General features: G+C 47.2%; 1 protein-coding gene across 4 annotated transcripts in view; it reads left to right on the top strand.

The window, feature by feature from the left end:
• The window catches only part of MAVS (mitochondrial antiviral signaling protein), a 156,040-nt gene that overhangs the window by 36,320 nt on the left and 102,230 nt on the right, over window positions 1-17,490 (top strand). For all 4 annotated transcript variants that reach the window (XM_086964284.1, XM_086964285.1, XM_086964283.1 and 1 more), the window contains exon 2: window positions 16,737-16,869. In XM_086964284.1, coding sequence (XP_086820410.1) covers window positions 16,750-16,869 — 120 coding nt within the window. In that variant the 5' untranslated portion in view covers window positions 16,737-16,749. The remainder of the gene's footprint in view (window positions 1-16,736; window positions 16,870-17,490) is intronic.

Below are 17,490 nucleotides of genomic sequence, written 5' to 3'. Positions count from 1 at the left end.
ACATGTAAACTTAGCAACAAATTTCTAGTGGGTGCAATGGAGAAGGGAGCCGGAGATTCATGCTAGGTTGCAGTGGCACACACATTGAAGGAACACATTTTATGAGATGCCAATGTGGTGGTGCATTTTACCTTAAGGCAGATCATAAGGAAGAGTAGAATGTCTACTAAAGTGCTTTGTAGCCACTTCCTGTCCACTCATTAGCATAGTAATGCAGCAGGTGTGCTCCTGCCCATTTAGTATTCATTGCAGTACATGATCCGCATTGGGGTGGACCTGGGTCTGCGCACCTCAAGAGGCCCCTGGTCCAGTCCTTCCATGGATTTCAATAGGATTTCTCTCCTAACTCGAGTTTAAGATTTAGCATATGCTGCCTCTGAGTATGCATGCCAACCTTCAAACTCTCAATAAGCCTTAGTATATGCAGAGGAGATGACTCCAAAGAAAGACAATGAGAAAGGTTGTGCAGCAGTTTTTTTTATTTTACTTAGATACTATAAACTTCCAGAATATTACTTCATATTCATTGTTAGTTCCTGTCAAAGTCAATCCATACATTGAAGCAGCTCTCAGTCTCTGCAGTCTTGTTGCTTTAGATCGTATTCTAGGTTCATTAAGACTTACCCTGGGCCTCTCCCAATCAAGGTCTCCTTGCTTGGCGTTCTGGAACTGTTCAGAGTAGTCCTGAAAAACAAATCAAAGGTTGAGGTCCTCTCTCCAAGCTACGCTTCCTCGTACTTCCTGAAAAGCCTGTGTTTGTAGTCTCCAGTTTTTATCTTCCACAGTGCTCTCCGCTGCCCCAGCTGTAAACCCTGCCGAAGGCAGTGCAAGAGCCCGTAGACTTGCAGGTCCCACTAAGAGCCGCCACAACATCTGAACTTCTGTGCGGGTGCATCCACCAGCTGGCTGACCAGCCTTTGGCAGTCGTGCTCCAGGTTTGGTGTTCCCGGTCTCCAGAGTGTTCCACTGACAGCCCCTACAATACCGTCTGCCAGTAGCTGCAACCCCCCCACACTTGCCACCTAAAGTGAGTCCTCACATCCCTCCCTCTGTTAGGCCCTGATGTTCCATCAAGTATTTTTTGCTATTCTTGTAGTTTTCCTTTCCTGTGAACCACTGCAAATGGCAAGGGTGTTAATGCCAAAAACCATTGGCGTATTTTATGATTTGTAGTCTTATCATGAAACAGCCATGTCAAGGGTGCATGAACTGTATACAGGAGGATTCTCCCTAATCAGTAATACCCCAAGACGCCCACTGCTCATTTGATAGCCAAACACTCTTTCTAAAGAGTTGCATAGTGGTTTTCATGTAGCAAAAATTTGCAGCTGATACCAAAAATAGTATGCACCCCATCTCTGGTTTCTTGAGCTAGCACTGCCCCAAGGCATTTTCCAGAGGCATGCTCCTGAAAAATAAAATGTTTCTTAAAAGTCAGGACACTTCAGATAAGTGTTTCCCCCTTAGTTCAATACACTCTTCTTCCTCGTCTACTCCCCATTGTACTCGACTGGGCCTAGTTTTAGTCAATAAATCGATCATGGGATCTGCTATACTTGAGAAATTTGGAATAAACCTCTGATAATCACCAACAAAACCTATAAATGATCTGACTTCTGTCTTTGTGGTATTTACTGTGCGGTTATTATTTTTTTCTTTTTGCCGGTGAATCAACCCCTTTTCTGATGCGTATACTAGGTATTTCACTTGTTGGGCTGCTAAAGAACATATGTCTGGATGCAGCTTAAGCCTTTCTTTCCCTATAGTTCCTAATACTTTGTCTAAATGCTGTAAGTGTAATTCCCAAAAAGAGCTATGAATTACTTTATCGTCTGGGTATGCAGCAGCACACTCGCTGCAGGGTTGCAAGACGTTGTCCTTTATGCACTTAAAGGTGGCAAGGCCACAGAGACCTTGACGGGTAGAAAAGGTTATCTACCTCAGATAAACGTATCTGCCAGTAGCCTTTGATGAGGCCTAACGTACCAATAAATTGTGCTACCCCTAAATATTCAACTAACTCGGGTAAGCATCAAAGGAAGAGATGCTGTTAATATGTCCACATTTTTAGTTACAGTAGAAGCTAAGCATCTCCCTTTTACAGATCCCAGTGTGCAAATGTCCTCTATCATCCAAAACACCTTGCTATTGTTTCTGTAAAGTCAACTTTTTTGCAGGAGAATTCCTTTTTAGGTCGAGCATAGAGCCAGCACGCATGTTCTGCTCTGCGAGACTTATTGTAGAGGTGTAGGTGAATAGAAGCTCCACCCATATTTGCCATTGGTTTTTGCCCTTGTCTTTCCTAAATGCTGGCTTCTGATTCGTTGATAGCCTTGGTAGTCCACCTTTAGTACCGCCTCCTCTTTATTTTTCACCTCCCATGGCGACTGGCCCCTTTACTTCGGCTGTTACACCGCACGTGTTATTTAGACTGTGAGCACTATTCTCTTACTGCAGGCACGACGTGCTTTGGTGCCTTCTTTTCCACCCACCACCATCCTGCCCATTGTCCGTGCCTTCTCTGCCCTCTGCCGTCCCTCTTGTTGTCTGTGCCTTCTTTTCCACCCCGCCCTCCCTCCTGTTGTCCGTGCCTTCTTTTACACCCCCCACCCTCCCTCCCGTTGTCCGAGCCTTCTTCTCCCCTCCCCACACCCTTCCGTTGTCCATGCCTTCTTTTCCAACCCCGCCCTCCCTCCTGTCATCCGTGCCTTCTCCCCTCCCCCTCCCTCCCTCCAGTTGTCCGTGCCTTCTCCCCCTCTATCCTCCTTCCCTCCCTTCGTCCTTGATGTCTACCATTTGCAATGCAATACGTCTTGCGCAAATGCAAGACCTACTGCATTGCAAATACTTGTTCTTTTAGTTTATGGTTATTGCCCTATTTTTTCCTGATATTTTGGTGTGGACAAGGTATCAAAGTGTTAGTTTCACCTGTGTTTTGATGACTGTGTACCACCCAAAGCCTAATTTGATTCTTTTCTTTTGTCACATAGCTGTGTAAATGTTGAACAATTTCTTGAACAGGCGCTGAATACATACTGTTGCGTCCATTTTCTTTTCATTATCTTGCCAGTTTCTTATAGGTTGAAAAAAACAATTTCACAGAGATTCAGCGTTTACTTGTCTATATAGGAACCAAATTATGTTTGTTTTTTTTACTCTGTTTATTGCATTTTGAAACAAACAAAAATAAGAAACAAGAAAATCAATACACAGTCTGCGTTCTGCATCATTTAGCCACTGGAAAATTGTGATCCGTCAACACCATTGTATCTGTTACATAACACGGTAAACAGGTGGGCACCGCATAATCTGACGGGAGGCAAGGCCGCCCCTGATATAAAATTTGAACGTCTTTAGTCCTGTGGCTCAGACGAGTCCTGTCTCTGAAGGAACTGTCGCAGTGGTTCCCAAATGTCTCTGGGCTTTAATGATACTGGCAATTCCTCCGAATAAAATTCAAGCTTTTCCTTACAATAGACCATGTCTTTAATCCAATGCATCACTTTCGGCTTCCGTGTGGCTTCCCACATTATAGCAACTCTACGTTTAGCTTAAAGTAATGCAATACGTATGAACGTCCCCAGAACCCCCCTAGCTTGAGGAACATAACAAAACAGACACACCTGTGGTGTGACCTGAAGCTCTGTTCCCGACATATCCTGGATATTCCGCACCACTGGTCCCCAATAATGAGCCACTCCCTCACACTCCCATGCGAGATGCATGAAATAAGCATCTGTTTGACCACACCGTTTGCATCTACTATTATCTCTCAATCCGTATCTGTGTTAGCGCATGGGTGTGTGGTAGATCTGGTGTAGGTACTTGAAGTGAATGAGACGGAGATTTCCGTTAGGGGTGAGTTTACCTGTCAGATCGCACACATGCTCCCACTCCTTCGGCTTCATAGGCGCGGCAAGCACAGCCATCCACCGGTTCAAGCGTACGTCCGGTGCACTTGTCACATCAGTTCTTATAGCCCTGTACAGTCTTGTGATTATTTTTATCCACATAGGAGTCGTGAGCAATAGTTGTAGAGATTGGAGGATCGGGGGCTCAGTCGGGTATGTATGATAGTGTGCTTTAATAGCATGTCTTAGTCTGTGCAGAGCGAAAATGAAAAGCAGTGTGGGATTATCAACATACTGCAGATCCTCTGACGTGAGGAATGTGCCACCAGGGTAGACATTCTGCATTTTACTCCGCCCTGCCTCTCTGAGTAGGCGCATAGATTTAGCTTCTTGAGTTACTGATAGCGCCGAGTGTTGTTCTAGTGGCAGTGCCAATGCATAAAGAGGTAGTTTATTAGCAAGTTTGCCTATCCCCTCCCATGCCGCTACGGTAGTGTCTATCGTGTTTATGTCTGATTTAGGAGTATTCCCCCTCGTGTGAGTGATAATGGCACGCAAAGGGACCGGAGAGGCGTCACCATCCTCAATGTTCTATGTGTGGTATGAAATCATGTCCATGAAACCAATAATATGCGTATTGTGTCTGAGCGCTCAAATAATATACATATGGATCTGGTGCACCAAAACCCCTCTGTCTTAATCTAAAGTGATGGTCGACCCTGAGACCCGCGCCTGCTTGCCCCTCCAGATCAATTTTCTCGGCGAAGACCGCAATGTGGCAAAAAACCCATGCGTTAGCTTTATGGGGATATCGGTAAACAGATAAAGAAATAGTGGCAGCACAACCATTTTTACGAGAACAATGCGGTCCGCAAGTGATAGTAGTAGTGCTATCCAGGTGTCCACCTGTCCGTCAAGCTTCACACAGGCTCGCCCATAGTTTTCACGCACGACCACCTCCGGATCACATACTGCCAGATATTTAACTGGGTCTGTTGACCATAATATCGGATATTCCAGGGGTGGCGCACTAGTAATTGTTGTCAGGGGAACTATGATCGACTTATCACAATTAATATTAAGACCGGAGATGTGCCCAAATCTGATCACTACCTGTGAAAGATAACGAGCAGGTTCACGTACGAAGAGCATCATATCGTCTGGGTATAGCGAGATACCAACCGGACGGTGATTACAATTTAAAGCTGTCTTTCTATCTCTTTGACGTATCACGCACGCCAGGGGGACAATGGCTATGGCGAACAGCAGAAGCGATAAAGGGCATCCATTCCGTGTGCCACGCCTTATTGGGAATGCCTCAGACGTCTTGTCCACCCACTCGAACTCTGGCCGATGGATCAGCATATAGCAGCCGCACCCACCCAAGGTAGATCAGTGGAAATCCCATGCGCTTCAGAATATTAAACATGTAACTTCACTCGATGGAGTCAAACGCTTTGGCTGCGTCCAACATAACTGCCGCAGCATGTAAATGGGGGTCAAAAACATGCATCATTGTAAAGATGGTATGTAAGTTGTGAGATGTAGATCGCTCTGGGATAAAACCTGACTGGTCCGGCAGAACCAGATTCGGCATCAGAGGCTGGAGCCTTGTGGGCGAATGCTTTGCGAATATTTTTGCCTCGATATTAATCAGCGACAGTGGTCTATAGGAATCACACGCATCTGGGGTCTTATCTTTCTTTAGGAGGGTAATTATTAGTGCCTGTCTAAGGCACAGAGGCAGAGCGCCCTCCTCGTGTGCCTCAGCATACACTTCCAATAGAAATGAAGCAATGAGATCTGCATACGCTTTATAACATTCTACTGTTAGCCTGTCTGGACCTGGTACTTTAGCATTGGGTAGGGCACTAATCGCAGCTTTTATGTCCGTCTCATCAATGGGTTGGCTCAGGTATTCCTGTTGCCCATCCGACAGCCATGCACAGGCAATGTCCTTTAGGTACTCCTCGATCACGGTGTCCTAGCCCTCCCCACTCGACGCATATATGGCAGCATAGAAATCTCTGAATTGCTCCACTGTGTCTAAGGGGGTATAATGCTCCGTACCGGCCGAATCTGTTAATTTGTCAATATGTGAAAAGTCTTCTCTTGTCCTGATTTTCTCAACCAAGCTATGGCTCGGCCTACCCCCCCTCTGAATCTCGGAGCTACATGTCTGCTTGAAATATATCGCAGTTCAGTCTCTGCGGCTGTGTCATAGTCCTGGAGTAATGTACGAACACGCAACAGTATATCTGGGGTGGGACCGCTGACATACTCCCTCTTCAGGGTTTGTAGTTCAGTCTCTATTCTGGTGAGCTGTGTTCTAAGATCTTTCAGGATACTGGCTGTGGTACCTATACATACTCCCCTAATCGTCACCTAAAATGCCTCCCAAAGAGTACCGGCGCTGTCCACTGTAGTGTAGTTCCTATTTTCCCTATAGGCCCTGCGCATTGGAATAACATAAACAGCAGTGTAGACGTAGGACTGAGGTCATCTAGGTCTCTACTGACTATGTTAGACTTAATTTAGATTTGCGCCAGCTAGCTCAGAGGTCACTGAAAACTTTCTTGACTGAATAGGAAGGGATCAGCTTCCCTGGCTCAGACAAGAAGGGATTCAGCTTCCGACAACCATATAACATGACAACTTTGCTCCCTCAGAATAAGAGTAAATCTCTAGAGTCGTGTGAAAACAATAGACAGTTATTTCACTCAGTCAGATGTGCATTCTTAGTTTCACCAGAGTGCAGAGAATAGAGAGACGGGTGTTTTCAATAAAAGGAGTTATTTATTGAGCAGTCTTCCTTCTCATGCAAGAGAAATGATTGCCACACTTGCAATACCTAATATAAAGTAAAGTACGTACAGTAAAAGGAGTATTATGAAATAATACTGTAAAAGCATTGATATGGTTTCTTAACCATAAGACACTCTAAAATGAATAAAATATATATATACATTTATACATTGGCTAACGTGCTCAACTGGTGCTTTTAGATTTGGGACTATGACCTTCTCTACCGCTTTTGGCTGCCATAAGTGTGGCAGGGTATGCTCAGACGTGAGTCCCTTGCTCACTTTGCCACTGGATTCAGGCAAGCCGGGCTGAAGACGGCTGGAATGCCAGAAACCGGTCCTCGGAAGCTTCTTTCCGGTCCAGGGAAAGCATGGCTTGGCAGTTCGGGCTGGACTGTTCCCATGAGGCACAGGGTCAGACTGATTTGCATATAGCCATGTCTGAACTGGGGTGGCAGAGTGGGCTAAAGAACGGTGATGGATTAAACCCAGATCTTTTGACTGGGTGTGAGTGTTTGATAGGTTCAGATGCTCCGTCCATTACCACCCCCTTTTGTATGACCTTCTCTAAACCCATGTTGCGATATATGCCTAGTAGCTGTTTCTTGATCTCTTCCAAGCTCACCGGGGTAAATTTTAGAAGTTTGGCCTCGTATGAATTGGGTGTAGGATTCCTCGGTGTGAATTCTAGCAGGCTGTGCCTGACTTGAACTACTAAGTATGTGAAGATGTTCTCCACCTTGCTTAAGAAGAACTGAGCTAGATTCTCGCACAGTTCCGAGCTAGGGGGCGTAATCACTGGCCTAGGAGTAGCCAGGCTCGAGACCGTGTAGAATAGTTCCTTAGGTGAGCTCCTAGCCCCATTGATACGGTTGGTGAAGTACAATTGTTTTGCCTTCCCAATCATGTTTTTATACACCAACTGACTTGATTTGAGTTTTCTTTTGTCTGCCTCATTTTAATTTTTGCGCCAAGTCCGTTCTAGCTTTTTACAGACCAGCTTAAACTCTCTGAGCTCGTCTGAGAACCAGGGGGCCGACGGAGTCGTCCTAGTAGGGTGACAGCTTTTGGGTGGGGCTAGAATGGTACAAGCGCGGTCAACCCAGTTGGAATAGGTAGCCACCGCTTTGTCGACATCTGATGGCAGTGTAACCATGGATGACACCAGTAAATCCGACAGAGAACTTCCCTCTATCTTGTTCCAGGCCCTGCAGGTCCTTGCTGTTTTTCTAGCCTGCCTCGCCCTATGAGGTGTTGAGATGGAGATACTAAACAACACTGCGGCATGATCGGACCAAGCGACTGGATCTATTTTTGAGACCTTCAAGTCAGGGTGGTTCGTGAATATTCCGTCCAAGGTGTGGCCAGCCGTGTGAGTAGGGCCTGTGACCGCTTGTGTTAAACCAACCCTGTGCATCAATACATGCAGGAACATGGCATTCCTGACAAATAACATTAACATTTGTAACATTGCACCTTTGGTGTAGCGCCTCAGCCCAGTCCCCAAACTTTCTCTAATGTCTCCAACGATCATATGCAATATTGCCGAGCCACAATTGGAATAAAACCAAACATTATACAACTATTAAAGCACCTCTTCAATCAACATCACTTTGAGACGGTGACGTCGGTACGCTCTTGGAGGTGGCTTTAGTCATTTTATGGGGACAGATGTGTTTTGTAAATTTCAGTGCCGACTTAGAGTCTGTGAAAAAATGAGCCTGACCATCATGAGTAATTCTTAATTTGGCTGGGTACATCATTGCATAGGGAATGGAGGCAGACTGTAGTAGTCTCTTTGGAGGCATGAACTCCCGCCTCGCTGCCTGCACTGCGGGTGCATAGTCTGGGTAAAAGGAAAGATTGTTACCCTGATGAGTAATAGGGCTCTTGGCCCTCGCCACTCGGATGATAGCGTCCCTGTCCGCATAATTAAGTAACCGCGCTATGATTGGGCATGGTGGGGGCGCTGGCCGAGGGCCAAGCGATCGGTGCGCCCTTTCAACAATCATGGCGAAGGAGAGCACAGGCCCAAACAGTTCCTGCAACAGGTTTTCTATAAATGGCTCCATTTTTTAAATGGCTGTCGACTCCGGAAGCCCAATTATGAGGAGATTATTGCGCATTGAGGCCGCTTCCAAGTCCTCGTTCTTTGCTCTAATAACCTCTAACACATACTCCATGTTGAGAATCTGAGTCCTGGCTTCAGCAGTGGCTTCATGAGTATCTGACAGTCTGTTCTCTAACACATCCAGCCTGGTCTCATGTTTGTCTACCTTTTTCTTGACTGCGTCCAGACTGGAAGCTAGGGCATCAATCTTACTATCAATAGTTTTTAATCCTGTGCACATCTCCAGGAGTATTGATTTCAAATCCTCATCCAGGTCGTCCGCGTGGTCCGCCTGGCCCTGGGCGGCCCCCATCTCGTTGAGCGGGTCTACTGTGCGTGTGTGGTGTTTGCTCTGGAATGGGAGATTAGGCTGCTTGGGGTCGGTTTTGCCCATGATCAACAATCAACCGCGAGCCCAGTGGTGTCGTGAAGTATAGTGTTGTGTGATACAGTAATCTGGACCACAAGTGGGGTGGCCAAGTTTGTAGCTTAATGACACTATGTCCAGGCAAATTGCAATATCCAGGGGTCAGCGAGGCGCGCGCAGCGCCAGGTCCTTGGGTGATACAATGCCGGGGATCAGCCAGCCCCCACACTATTTAGTCCGAAAGAAGCAGCCGGAAGAATGCTCCACGCTCGTCGACACTTCAGTAGTGACCAGCAGGCAGTCTTCTTTGATATGTAGACCAAATGTGATGGTCTGATACCCGCAGGGCGCCATCTGCTTTCATCACCGCAGATCTCAGCTAGTACCCCGGCCCGGAGCAGGCCTAATGTCTGGATGGCAGGGGGACCCGGCTGACTCGTGGTGCACAGGAGGAGGGACACACAGAGGACACAGACGGCACGACAACAGCCCCAAAGCGCTAAGTGCTAATGGGGAGTCAAGGAACCCTCCCCATCTTCCCCCCATCACGCTCCGCACCGCTCTCACAGTACAAGCTCAGGTCCCCTCGGGGGAGAGTGCCGGGTAGGCACAGAACCCCTAGCTAGGCCACAAAGAAAAACCGCAGCGCAAGATCCAGGCCCTGTATGGTGTAAACGCCAAGGGGAGGCCTAGGCCACGCAGCGGGGTAACGTCCAGCACCGGAGCGTCTCGGCCCCTCTACTCTCACCTCTGTATCGTTCTGGCCTCCTTCTACTCCGGAGGGGAATGTCTGCCGCAGCAGCAGTTCTCAACAGCCGCCTCACTCCTTACGCGACGGCACCCCGCAGTTCCCGGTCCGGGAGCTCTTCAAAGGCCCAAAAGACGTCACTCCTCTTTTTCATGATTAATCGGCATGTCCTGCTACCGCCCTCAGTAGCGCCATTCGTCCAACGCAGCCAGTACACAGGAACGCCGCTCCCAGGCAGACGGCAGCATAGATCTCTCTCGGCCGCTCAGCAGATTCGGCGACCCTAGCTTATTTTGCAGCACCACTAGTGCGAGCGGCCATTTTCTCTCTGCGCACTCGACACCACTCTCGTCTGTATTCCGGCCAAAAGTCTTGTTTTCAGGGGATGGGGAACGCACCCGCCAGCTCCAGGTGTCGCCAGCAATCAATGCCCTCGGTTTTGCGAGCTACCAGGAAGAATCAAGGATGGTATTTGCCGTATGACTGGCCCTGGCCTGTGGAGCTTCCTTAGCAGGCAGCCATCACACACCGTGCCGTAGACACGCCCCAGGAACCAAATTATGGTTTGTGCACGCTGTGACAACTCAGTATAGTCTTGTTTGTAAGAAGCTGTAACGTTTGTGTATGCCTACTTTCTTTTAGTCTTTCTGTAGTGTTTACTATTAGTAAAGTTATCTAAAGATACCTGTGCTCACTTTTCACTCTTTTAATTATTTTCATGATGCAATGCTGAAATATGACCATGAGGAAAGTAGAATAAACATTTGAATTTACTTGAAGTAAGCCCATCTGTACCCGTAGGGTGAGATATTTTCAAACTTTTAGTATTTAGTATAGTAGTATTTATAAGGCGCGCAGCTACCCACTTTTGCGTTGAACCTGGTGCTGGGGATGTTTTCAGGTCAAAGCTGGCACACAATTTTATTGTTTATTTATTAATGCTGCTACTGTTTTCTCCCTCCCACCTGCCCACATTGGTGTTAAAGTAACATGTAACAGTAGCTGCAAGACCATCTTACTCTTGCTTCTGCTATCATGCTTTCCAGAAGGCCAGGGAGTTCTTCAGAGGGGCCAGTTTTTGTCTTGCATTAGAAATATGCCAAGTGCTTAGTTTACCATGCACTAATACTCCTGGGTATGACCGCTGTCCAGCTAAATTCAGTGCTGGATTATCTACCTGGTGGATTGGGATAGCCAGCCCTATGCATCTGTAAGATCTTTATCCTTGAATGAAGGGGGTTTTGGGCTCTTCCTGAATAGTATGGCGATCTTATCTCTTTTTTGACTTTGGAAGAGGAAATTTAAGTTAGACAGTGCTCCCTATGGTCTGTGTTCAGTGGACGGAGAGGGGCACGCAGACCATCTAAGGTATAATCTCTAGTTGATAGAATTTGGTGTTCTCAGTATCTTCAGTGGGTTTATTATCTTTTCACCCTGTGCCTCATGGGAACAGTCCAGAACGAATTGCCAAGTCAGGTCTTCCTTGGACTGCAAACAAGCATCAGTTTGTTTCCGTATAGTTAGAGTCCGTAACAGGTCGACACGGAAGTTGTAAGTATGCAAAGATCGCACGTGTCTTCAACTCACAATCCTATCTCCAATACCAAAATCTCAATTTGCCAGAACTATTCCCAAATTTCAGTTCTATTAAAAAAAAATCTCCTCAGATTGTCAAGACTTGAAAAAAGTCAGGCCAGGCTGAAAAGTTTCAGCGCTTCGTCCATCATCTCTTTGTGTTTGCTTTGTTTGCCCTAAGTTGGCAGGGTACGCCCAGACGTTGGTCCCTTGCTCATTTTGCCGCTGGATTTAAGATAACCTGGCTGATGATGGGTATTACCTCGAAACCGGTCCCAGGATGCTTGTTTCCGGTCCAGGGAAGGTCTGGCTTGGCAGTTCGGTCTGGACTGTTCCCATGAGGCACAGGGTCAAGACTGATTTGCATAGGGCTGGGTCTGAACTGGGGTGGCGAAGTGAGCTAAGAACGATGATGGATTCAACCCAAATCTGTGACTGGGGGTGAGAGTTTGAAAAGTTTCAGCTCTCTGTCCATCATCTCTTTGTGTTTGCTTTGAATCCATCTATATTTGCCAGTGTGAAGTTTATCCGCGTATCTGACTAAGGTCTAAGGACTAAGGTTGGTGGAAAGCCCTGCAGTTCACCTTGAATGCGCTCCGCTATGCCTGGTCAGAGTAGAACCATAACCTTCCTATTAAAGGCAAAAGCTTGCTCATTATTAGGTACGTTTCATTTGGTACACGCTCACACATCGTTGCATATCTCTCTCCCCTCTGTCATATGCACAGGAGACTGCACCTCACGCTTGCAGTGTTAGTTTTCCCCTCTCCTACCAAGGTGCAAAGTAAGTTGCCAGGGATTGCAGGTGAAAACTAAATCTCACTTTGATGAAAGGTGAACTTTGTTTTGCACTGTTGGCACATCTTGCTTGTTTTGACACCATCATGCAAAGAGCAGGAAGTGATGTGGCCATATTCTAATTGTTGTAAATTACCAAGAGTGTAATTATTGTGGTGTTAACAACCCTAGAAGTGCTGCTACCTGAGGAATGTCACTAACAATTTTCAGTGGGATAAGGCCCATCAGCTGCTTGAAATTATTCTAGGGCATGCACAAAGACATTTTCAATCTGTATTTAATAAAAGCACATTGGCAATGCACATTTGTTGAGAACATTACCATGGAGAGAGACTGCTGGGCCCTCTGCAAGAACAAGCATTAGAAAAGCCAATAGGCATTGCCTAAGCATAGTTATTGGCTTAGCCAATGTGTTTCTACTCATGTTGTACACCAACTTGCTCCTAATCAGCAAGGCTAAAAGTTAGTGACATATAGGAGAGTGGCATGGAGTGATATTGAGTGTTGTAGAGAGGAGTGTTGTGGAATGGAGTGACGTAAAGTGGTGTAGAGTGGCTTAGAGTCTTATATAGGGAGTAGTGTGAAGTGGAGTAGAGTGGAAGGGCTCAGAGTGGTAGAGCATAGAGTGGAGTGGCATAGAGTGGAGTAGAGAGGCATAGAGTAGAGTGGAGTCGTGCAGAGCACAGTAAAACGGTGTAGAAATGGTTGCGTACAGTGGAGTAGAGTGTTGTGGCATAGAGCAGAGTAGGATAGAGTGTCAATCAATCAGTGACACTTATAAAGCGCGCTACATACCCGTAGGGTCTCAAGGCGGCGGGGGGGGGGGGGGGCTTAGTGCCGCTACTGCTCGAACAGCCAGGTCTTCAGCTTCTTCCTGAAGGAGAGGTGGTCTTGGGTCAGGCGCAGGTCGGGAGGGAGGGAGTTCCAGGTCTTGGCGGCCAGGTAGGAGAAGGACCTTCCTCCTGTAGTCGCTCTTCGGATGCGGGGGACGGCGGCGAGGGCGTGGTTGGCTGATCGGAGGTGGCGTTTGGGAGCGTAGAAGTTGACTCGGCTGTTGAGGTAGCTCGGGCCTTGGTCGTGTAGGGCTTTGTGTGCGTGGGTGAGGAGGCGGAAGGTGATTCTTTTGTTGACGGGGAGCCAGTGAAGGTCTCTCAGATGTCCGGAGATGTGGCTGGTTCGTGGGATGTCGAGGATGAGTCTGGCTGAGGCGTTCTGGATCCGCTGGAGTCTCTTCTGGAGCTTGGCGGTGGTGCCGGCGTAGAGGGCGTTGCCGTAGTCCAGTCGGCTGGTGACGAGGGCCTGGGTGACGGTCTTCCTGGTCTCGGTGGGGATCCACCAGAAGATCTTCCGTAGCATGCGTAGGATGTTGAAGCACGCCGAGGAGACGTTGTTGACTTGCCTGGTCATGGAGAGGGAGGAGTCCAGGATGAAGCCCAGGTTTCGTGCATGGTCTGTCGGTTTGGGTGCGGTGCCCAGGGCGGGAGGTCACCAGGAGTCGTCCCAGGTGGAGGGTGAGGAGCCCAGGATGAGGACCTCCGTCTTGTCCGAGTTCAGTTTCAGGCGGCTGGTCGTCATCCACTCGGCTACCTCTTTCATCCCTTCGTGCAGGTTGGCTCTGGCGGCGGCGGGGTCGTTGGTCAGGGAGAGGATCAGCTGGGTGTCGTCGGCGTAGGGGGTTATGCTGAGGTTGTGTTTGCGTACGATGGCCGCGAGGGGGCTCATGTAGACGTTGAAGAGGGTGGGGCTCAGAGATGATCCTTGGGGGACGCCGCAGATGACTTCGGAGGCCTCTGACTTGTACGGTGGTAGGCGGACTCTCTGTGTTCTTCCGTCGAGGAAGGAGATGATCCATTCCAGCGCCTTGTCCTGGAAGCCGATGTTGCTGAGGCGCCGTACTAGGGTGCGGTGGCAGACCGTGTCGAATGCCGCGGAGAGGTCTAGGAGGATGAGGGCCGCTGTTTCTCCATTGTCCATCAGGGCTCGGATGTCATCGGTGGCGGCGATGAGGGCGGTCTCGGTGCTGTGGTTGGCTCGGAAGCCGGACTGTGAGGGGTCGAGGGATCCGTTCGTCTCGAGGAAGGCGGCCATCTGCTTGTTGACGGTCTTCTCGATGACTTTGGCTGGAAACGGGAGGAGCGAGATGGGGCGGTAGTTCTTGAGTTCGGTGGGGTCCGCTGTGGGTTTCTTGAGTAGAGCGCTGAGTTCAGCGTGCTTGCAGCTCTCAGGGAAGGTGGCGGTGTCGAAGGATGTGTTGATGATGTCTCGCAGGTGGGGTGCGATGACAGCGTCGGCCTTGTTGAAGACGTGGTGAGGGCAGGGGTCGGTCGGTGATCCGCAGTGGATGGAGTTCATCGTGCGGATGGTGTCTTCGGTGCTGATCGGGGTCCAGGCGTGGAGGGTGGTGGTGGGGGGTGGTTGTTCGGTCATGGTGTGCGTTGGTTGGTTGTTGAAGCTGTTGTGTATGTCCGCGATCTTGTTGTGGAAATATGAAGCGAGGGAGTTGCAGAGGTCTTGCGATGGGGTGATGTCGTTGTTTCCTGCGCTGGGGTTGGAAAGCTCTTTCACGATGTTGAAGAGTTCCTTGCAGTTGTGTGCGTTGTTGTCCAACCGGATGGATGGATAGGTGTAGAATGTTGTAGAGTGACATATAGTGTCATAGAGTGGAGTGGAGTTTAGTAGAGTGGAGTAAAGTGGCGTGGAGTTGCATAGAGAGAGTTGTGTAGAATGGAGTAGAGAGTCATAGAGTAGTGTGACATAGAGTACGTTGTGTGGCATAGGCTGGAGTAGAGTGTCGTGGAGTGGAGTTTGTGGAGTAGAGTTTTATAGTGTTGAGTGGCAACAAGTGGAGTAGAGTAGAGTGGCATAGAGTGGCGTAGAGTAGAGTAGTGTAGAGTGGTGTAGTGTGTTATGAAGTAGAGTCGAGAAAAGTGTCGTATTTGGAGGGGTTTAGAGTGGAGTGTCGTCAAGTGGTCTAGAGTGGAGTGAAGTGTCATAGAGTGGAGTATAGTGTTGTTGATTGGAGTAGATTAGAGTGGCATAGAGTGGAGTGGTGTTTCATAGAGTAGAGTGGCATAGAGTGGAGTGGCATGGCCTGTCAAAGTGGCATGTCATAGAGTTTCTTAGAGTGGAGGGGGTAGAATGGAGTGGCATAGAGTGGAGTGTGGAGTAGAATGGAGTGGTGTGTCGGAAGGTGGAGAAGCGTGTCGTAGAGGAAGCGGTTTCGGGGGTGGAGTGGAGAGTCATAGAATGGAGTGCAATGTGGTAGTGTGGAGTATGCATGGTGTTGTAGCACACAGCCATGAGACACAACACATTTTCAATTGAAATGGCATTTACATTTGCACAGACATACAGTTTTATAGATAAAAGTGTTCAGTGCTCAAACGGTGTGTAGAAATATCATTACTTAGCGTATGGATTTGTTCTGATCATATTAAAATATTTGTTTTTACCACAATTTACAGACATTCTGAAATATCGGCACAGTTAATTTACAGACATTTCCATTTTGTTGTGTGCTAGAAAAAGCCATTCCTTTCACAGCAAGATTGTCACATAAATTCTCTCCCTTTGAAGTCAGAGAAAGAAAAGTAAACACCAAGCTCCCTTGAAAGTCAGAGCCTGACATTTAACCTATGCCTTTGAATGCACAGACAAATGTGAAAACATAGAACAAGATTTAAAGGTCTGGTTACTGAAAGCGAGCACTCATGGAAGAATAGAGTAAACAGAGTATACTCCACGGGAGCGACTAACTCATGCTTGCCAGCCTATAAAGCCAGCAAATAGAAAGCAAACAATAGTGACTTACAAAACTAAACTCAAAGCCAATGATAAGCAATGGGTGTAATTCATTTCTCAGGAAGCTTTCAGAATGTCCACAAGAAGTATTTAGCAAAACAGAGAGCTCCACTGTCTGATAGGCTTTGACCCAAAAAATTAGTGTCCTGGCTTACTTGTAATTGAGGTTTGCATGATGCTCAGCATACAGTGTGCACAGCCTGGTTTGCGGTCAAAGGGAATGGTAAGTGCTCTGGATACAGCATGAACGGCCTATAGTAGCGGTCTCATGGCTATGCTCGGATTACTGTACAGGTGGCCTGGTAGCACTAGCAGGGAAGAATCTGGGACATGCGGAGTTAGACCTTCATTGAACAAACTATCCTACATGGAGCAGATTTGTTTGCCTGTGTGTTGCTGTTCCAATGCTGCCCTTCCCGATGTGAACTCGTATGTAAAGAAGCACAATGTATTTACTGACACTTCTACTCCCAACAATTATTGGTTGTCCCTTGGGCTTTTATGGGCTGATTTAACATGTGGCTGGCACTCTATCTGAGCAGTGGCTGAAAAGGGCTGACAGTGTGTAATATTACATTTATAGGTATTATGATTCTTCATCATTACATGAGTGTAGGAGATAAAGATTAATATAATCTTGACATAAAATGTGTTTTTCATTATACCTTTTTCTTCATTTTAGGTAGCAAAGAACAATGGGGTTTGCTGAAGACAAAATGTGGGACTATGTCAGGAACCACCTGTCAGACTTCCACAGAATCACTGTTGTGGACATTTTGGACCATCTAGCAGGATTTCTCACAACAGCCGACATGGTAATGTTTTTTTCTGAGTTTTCAGTCCCAGTTGCATACCTAGATTTTTAGCTAAAAGTACTACATATTGTGTAGATTTCTGGCATGTATTTTGTAACCCCTACAGCCTTTTAGGTGCCCAAGGTTCACTGCATCACTATTCATTTTATGATGTTCGCATATTACATGATGGCATTGAAAGGGTTTCAATATGTTGTCTCTGTGACACTGGTGGCTGCCTCAACATACAGCACAAAATAAATCAGTAAATTGTCACAGTCAGAGTTATTTATTTATATGTGAATTAGAGGCATGCTGAATTAGGTTCTTCCATACAAAAACCCTTGTAAAAAAACATAAATTAAATATATTCATTCCTGTTATTTAAATATGGCTAAGAATCAGTTCTTAGGAAGAGTTTGTAAATGGGGTGATGGGTTGGGATCTACTTCAGGTCTGCAACCTTGCCTAAGAGCAATTTCATGGCCCTGCCTGAACATTGTGAATCCATTATTAATATTGTATGAATAGCAGAAGAAATGTGTATGCAAAGGAGCTATCATGAAGATCAGGTGGACTTGCAGGTTATTTCAGTTTTCGCCCTTTGTTTGCCTCCTCACTTGTTTACCTTTTGGAACATGA

This window comes from Lissotriton vulgaris, chromosome 3_2 (assembly GCF_964263255.1).
Source record: "Lissotriton vulgaris chromosome 3_2, aLisVul1.2, whole genome shotgun sequence".
NCBI classification, from domain to species: Eukaryota; Metazoa; Chordata; class Amphibia; order Caudata; family Salamandridae; genus Lissotriton; species Lissotriton vulgaris.
The sequence above is the reverse complement of the archived record's forward strand: the minus strand, read 5'-3'. Positions and strand labels throughout refer to the sequence as shown.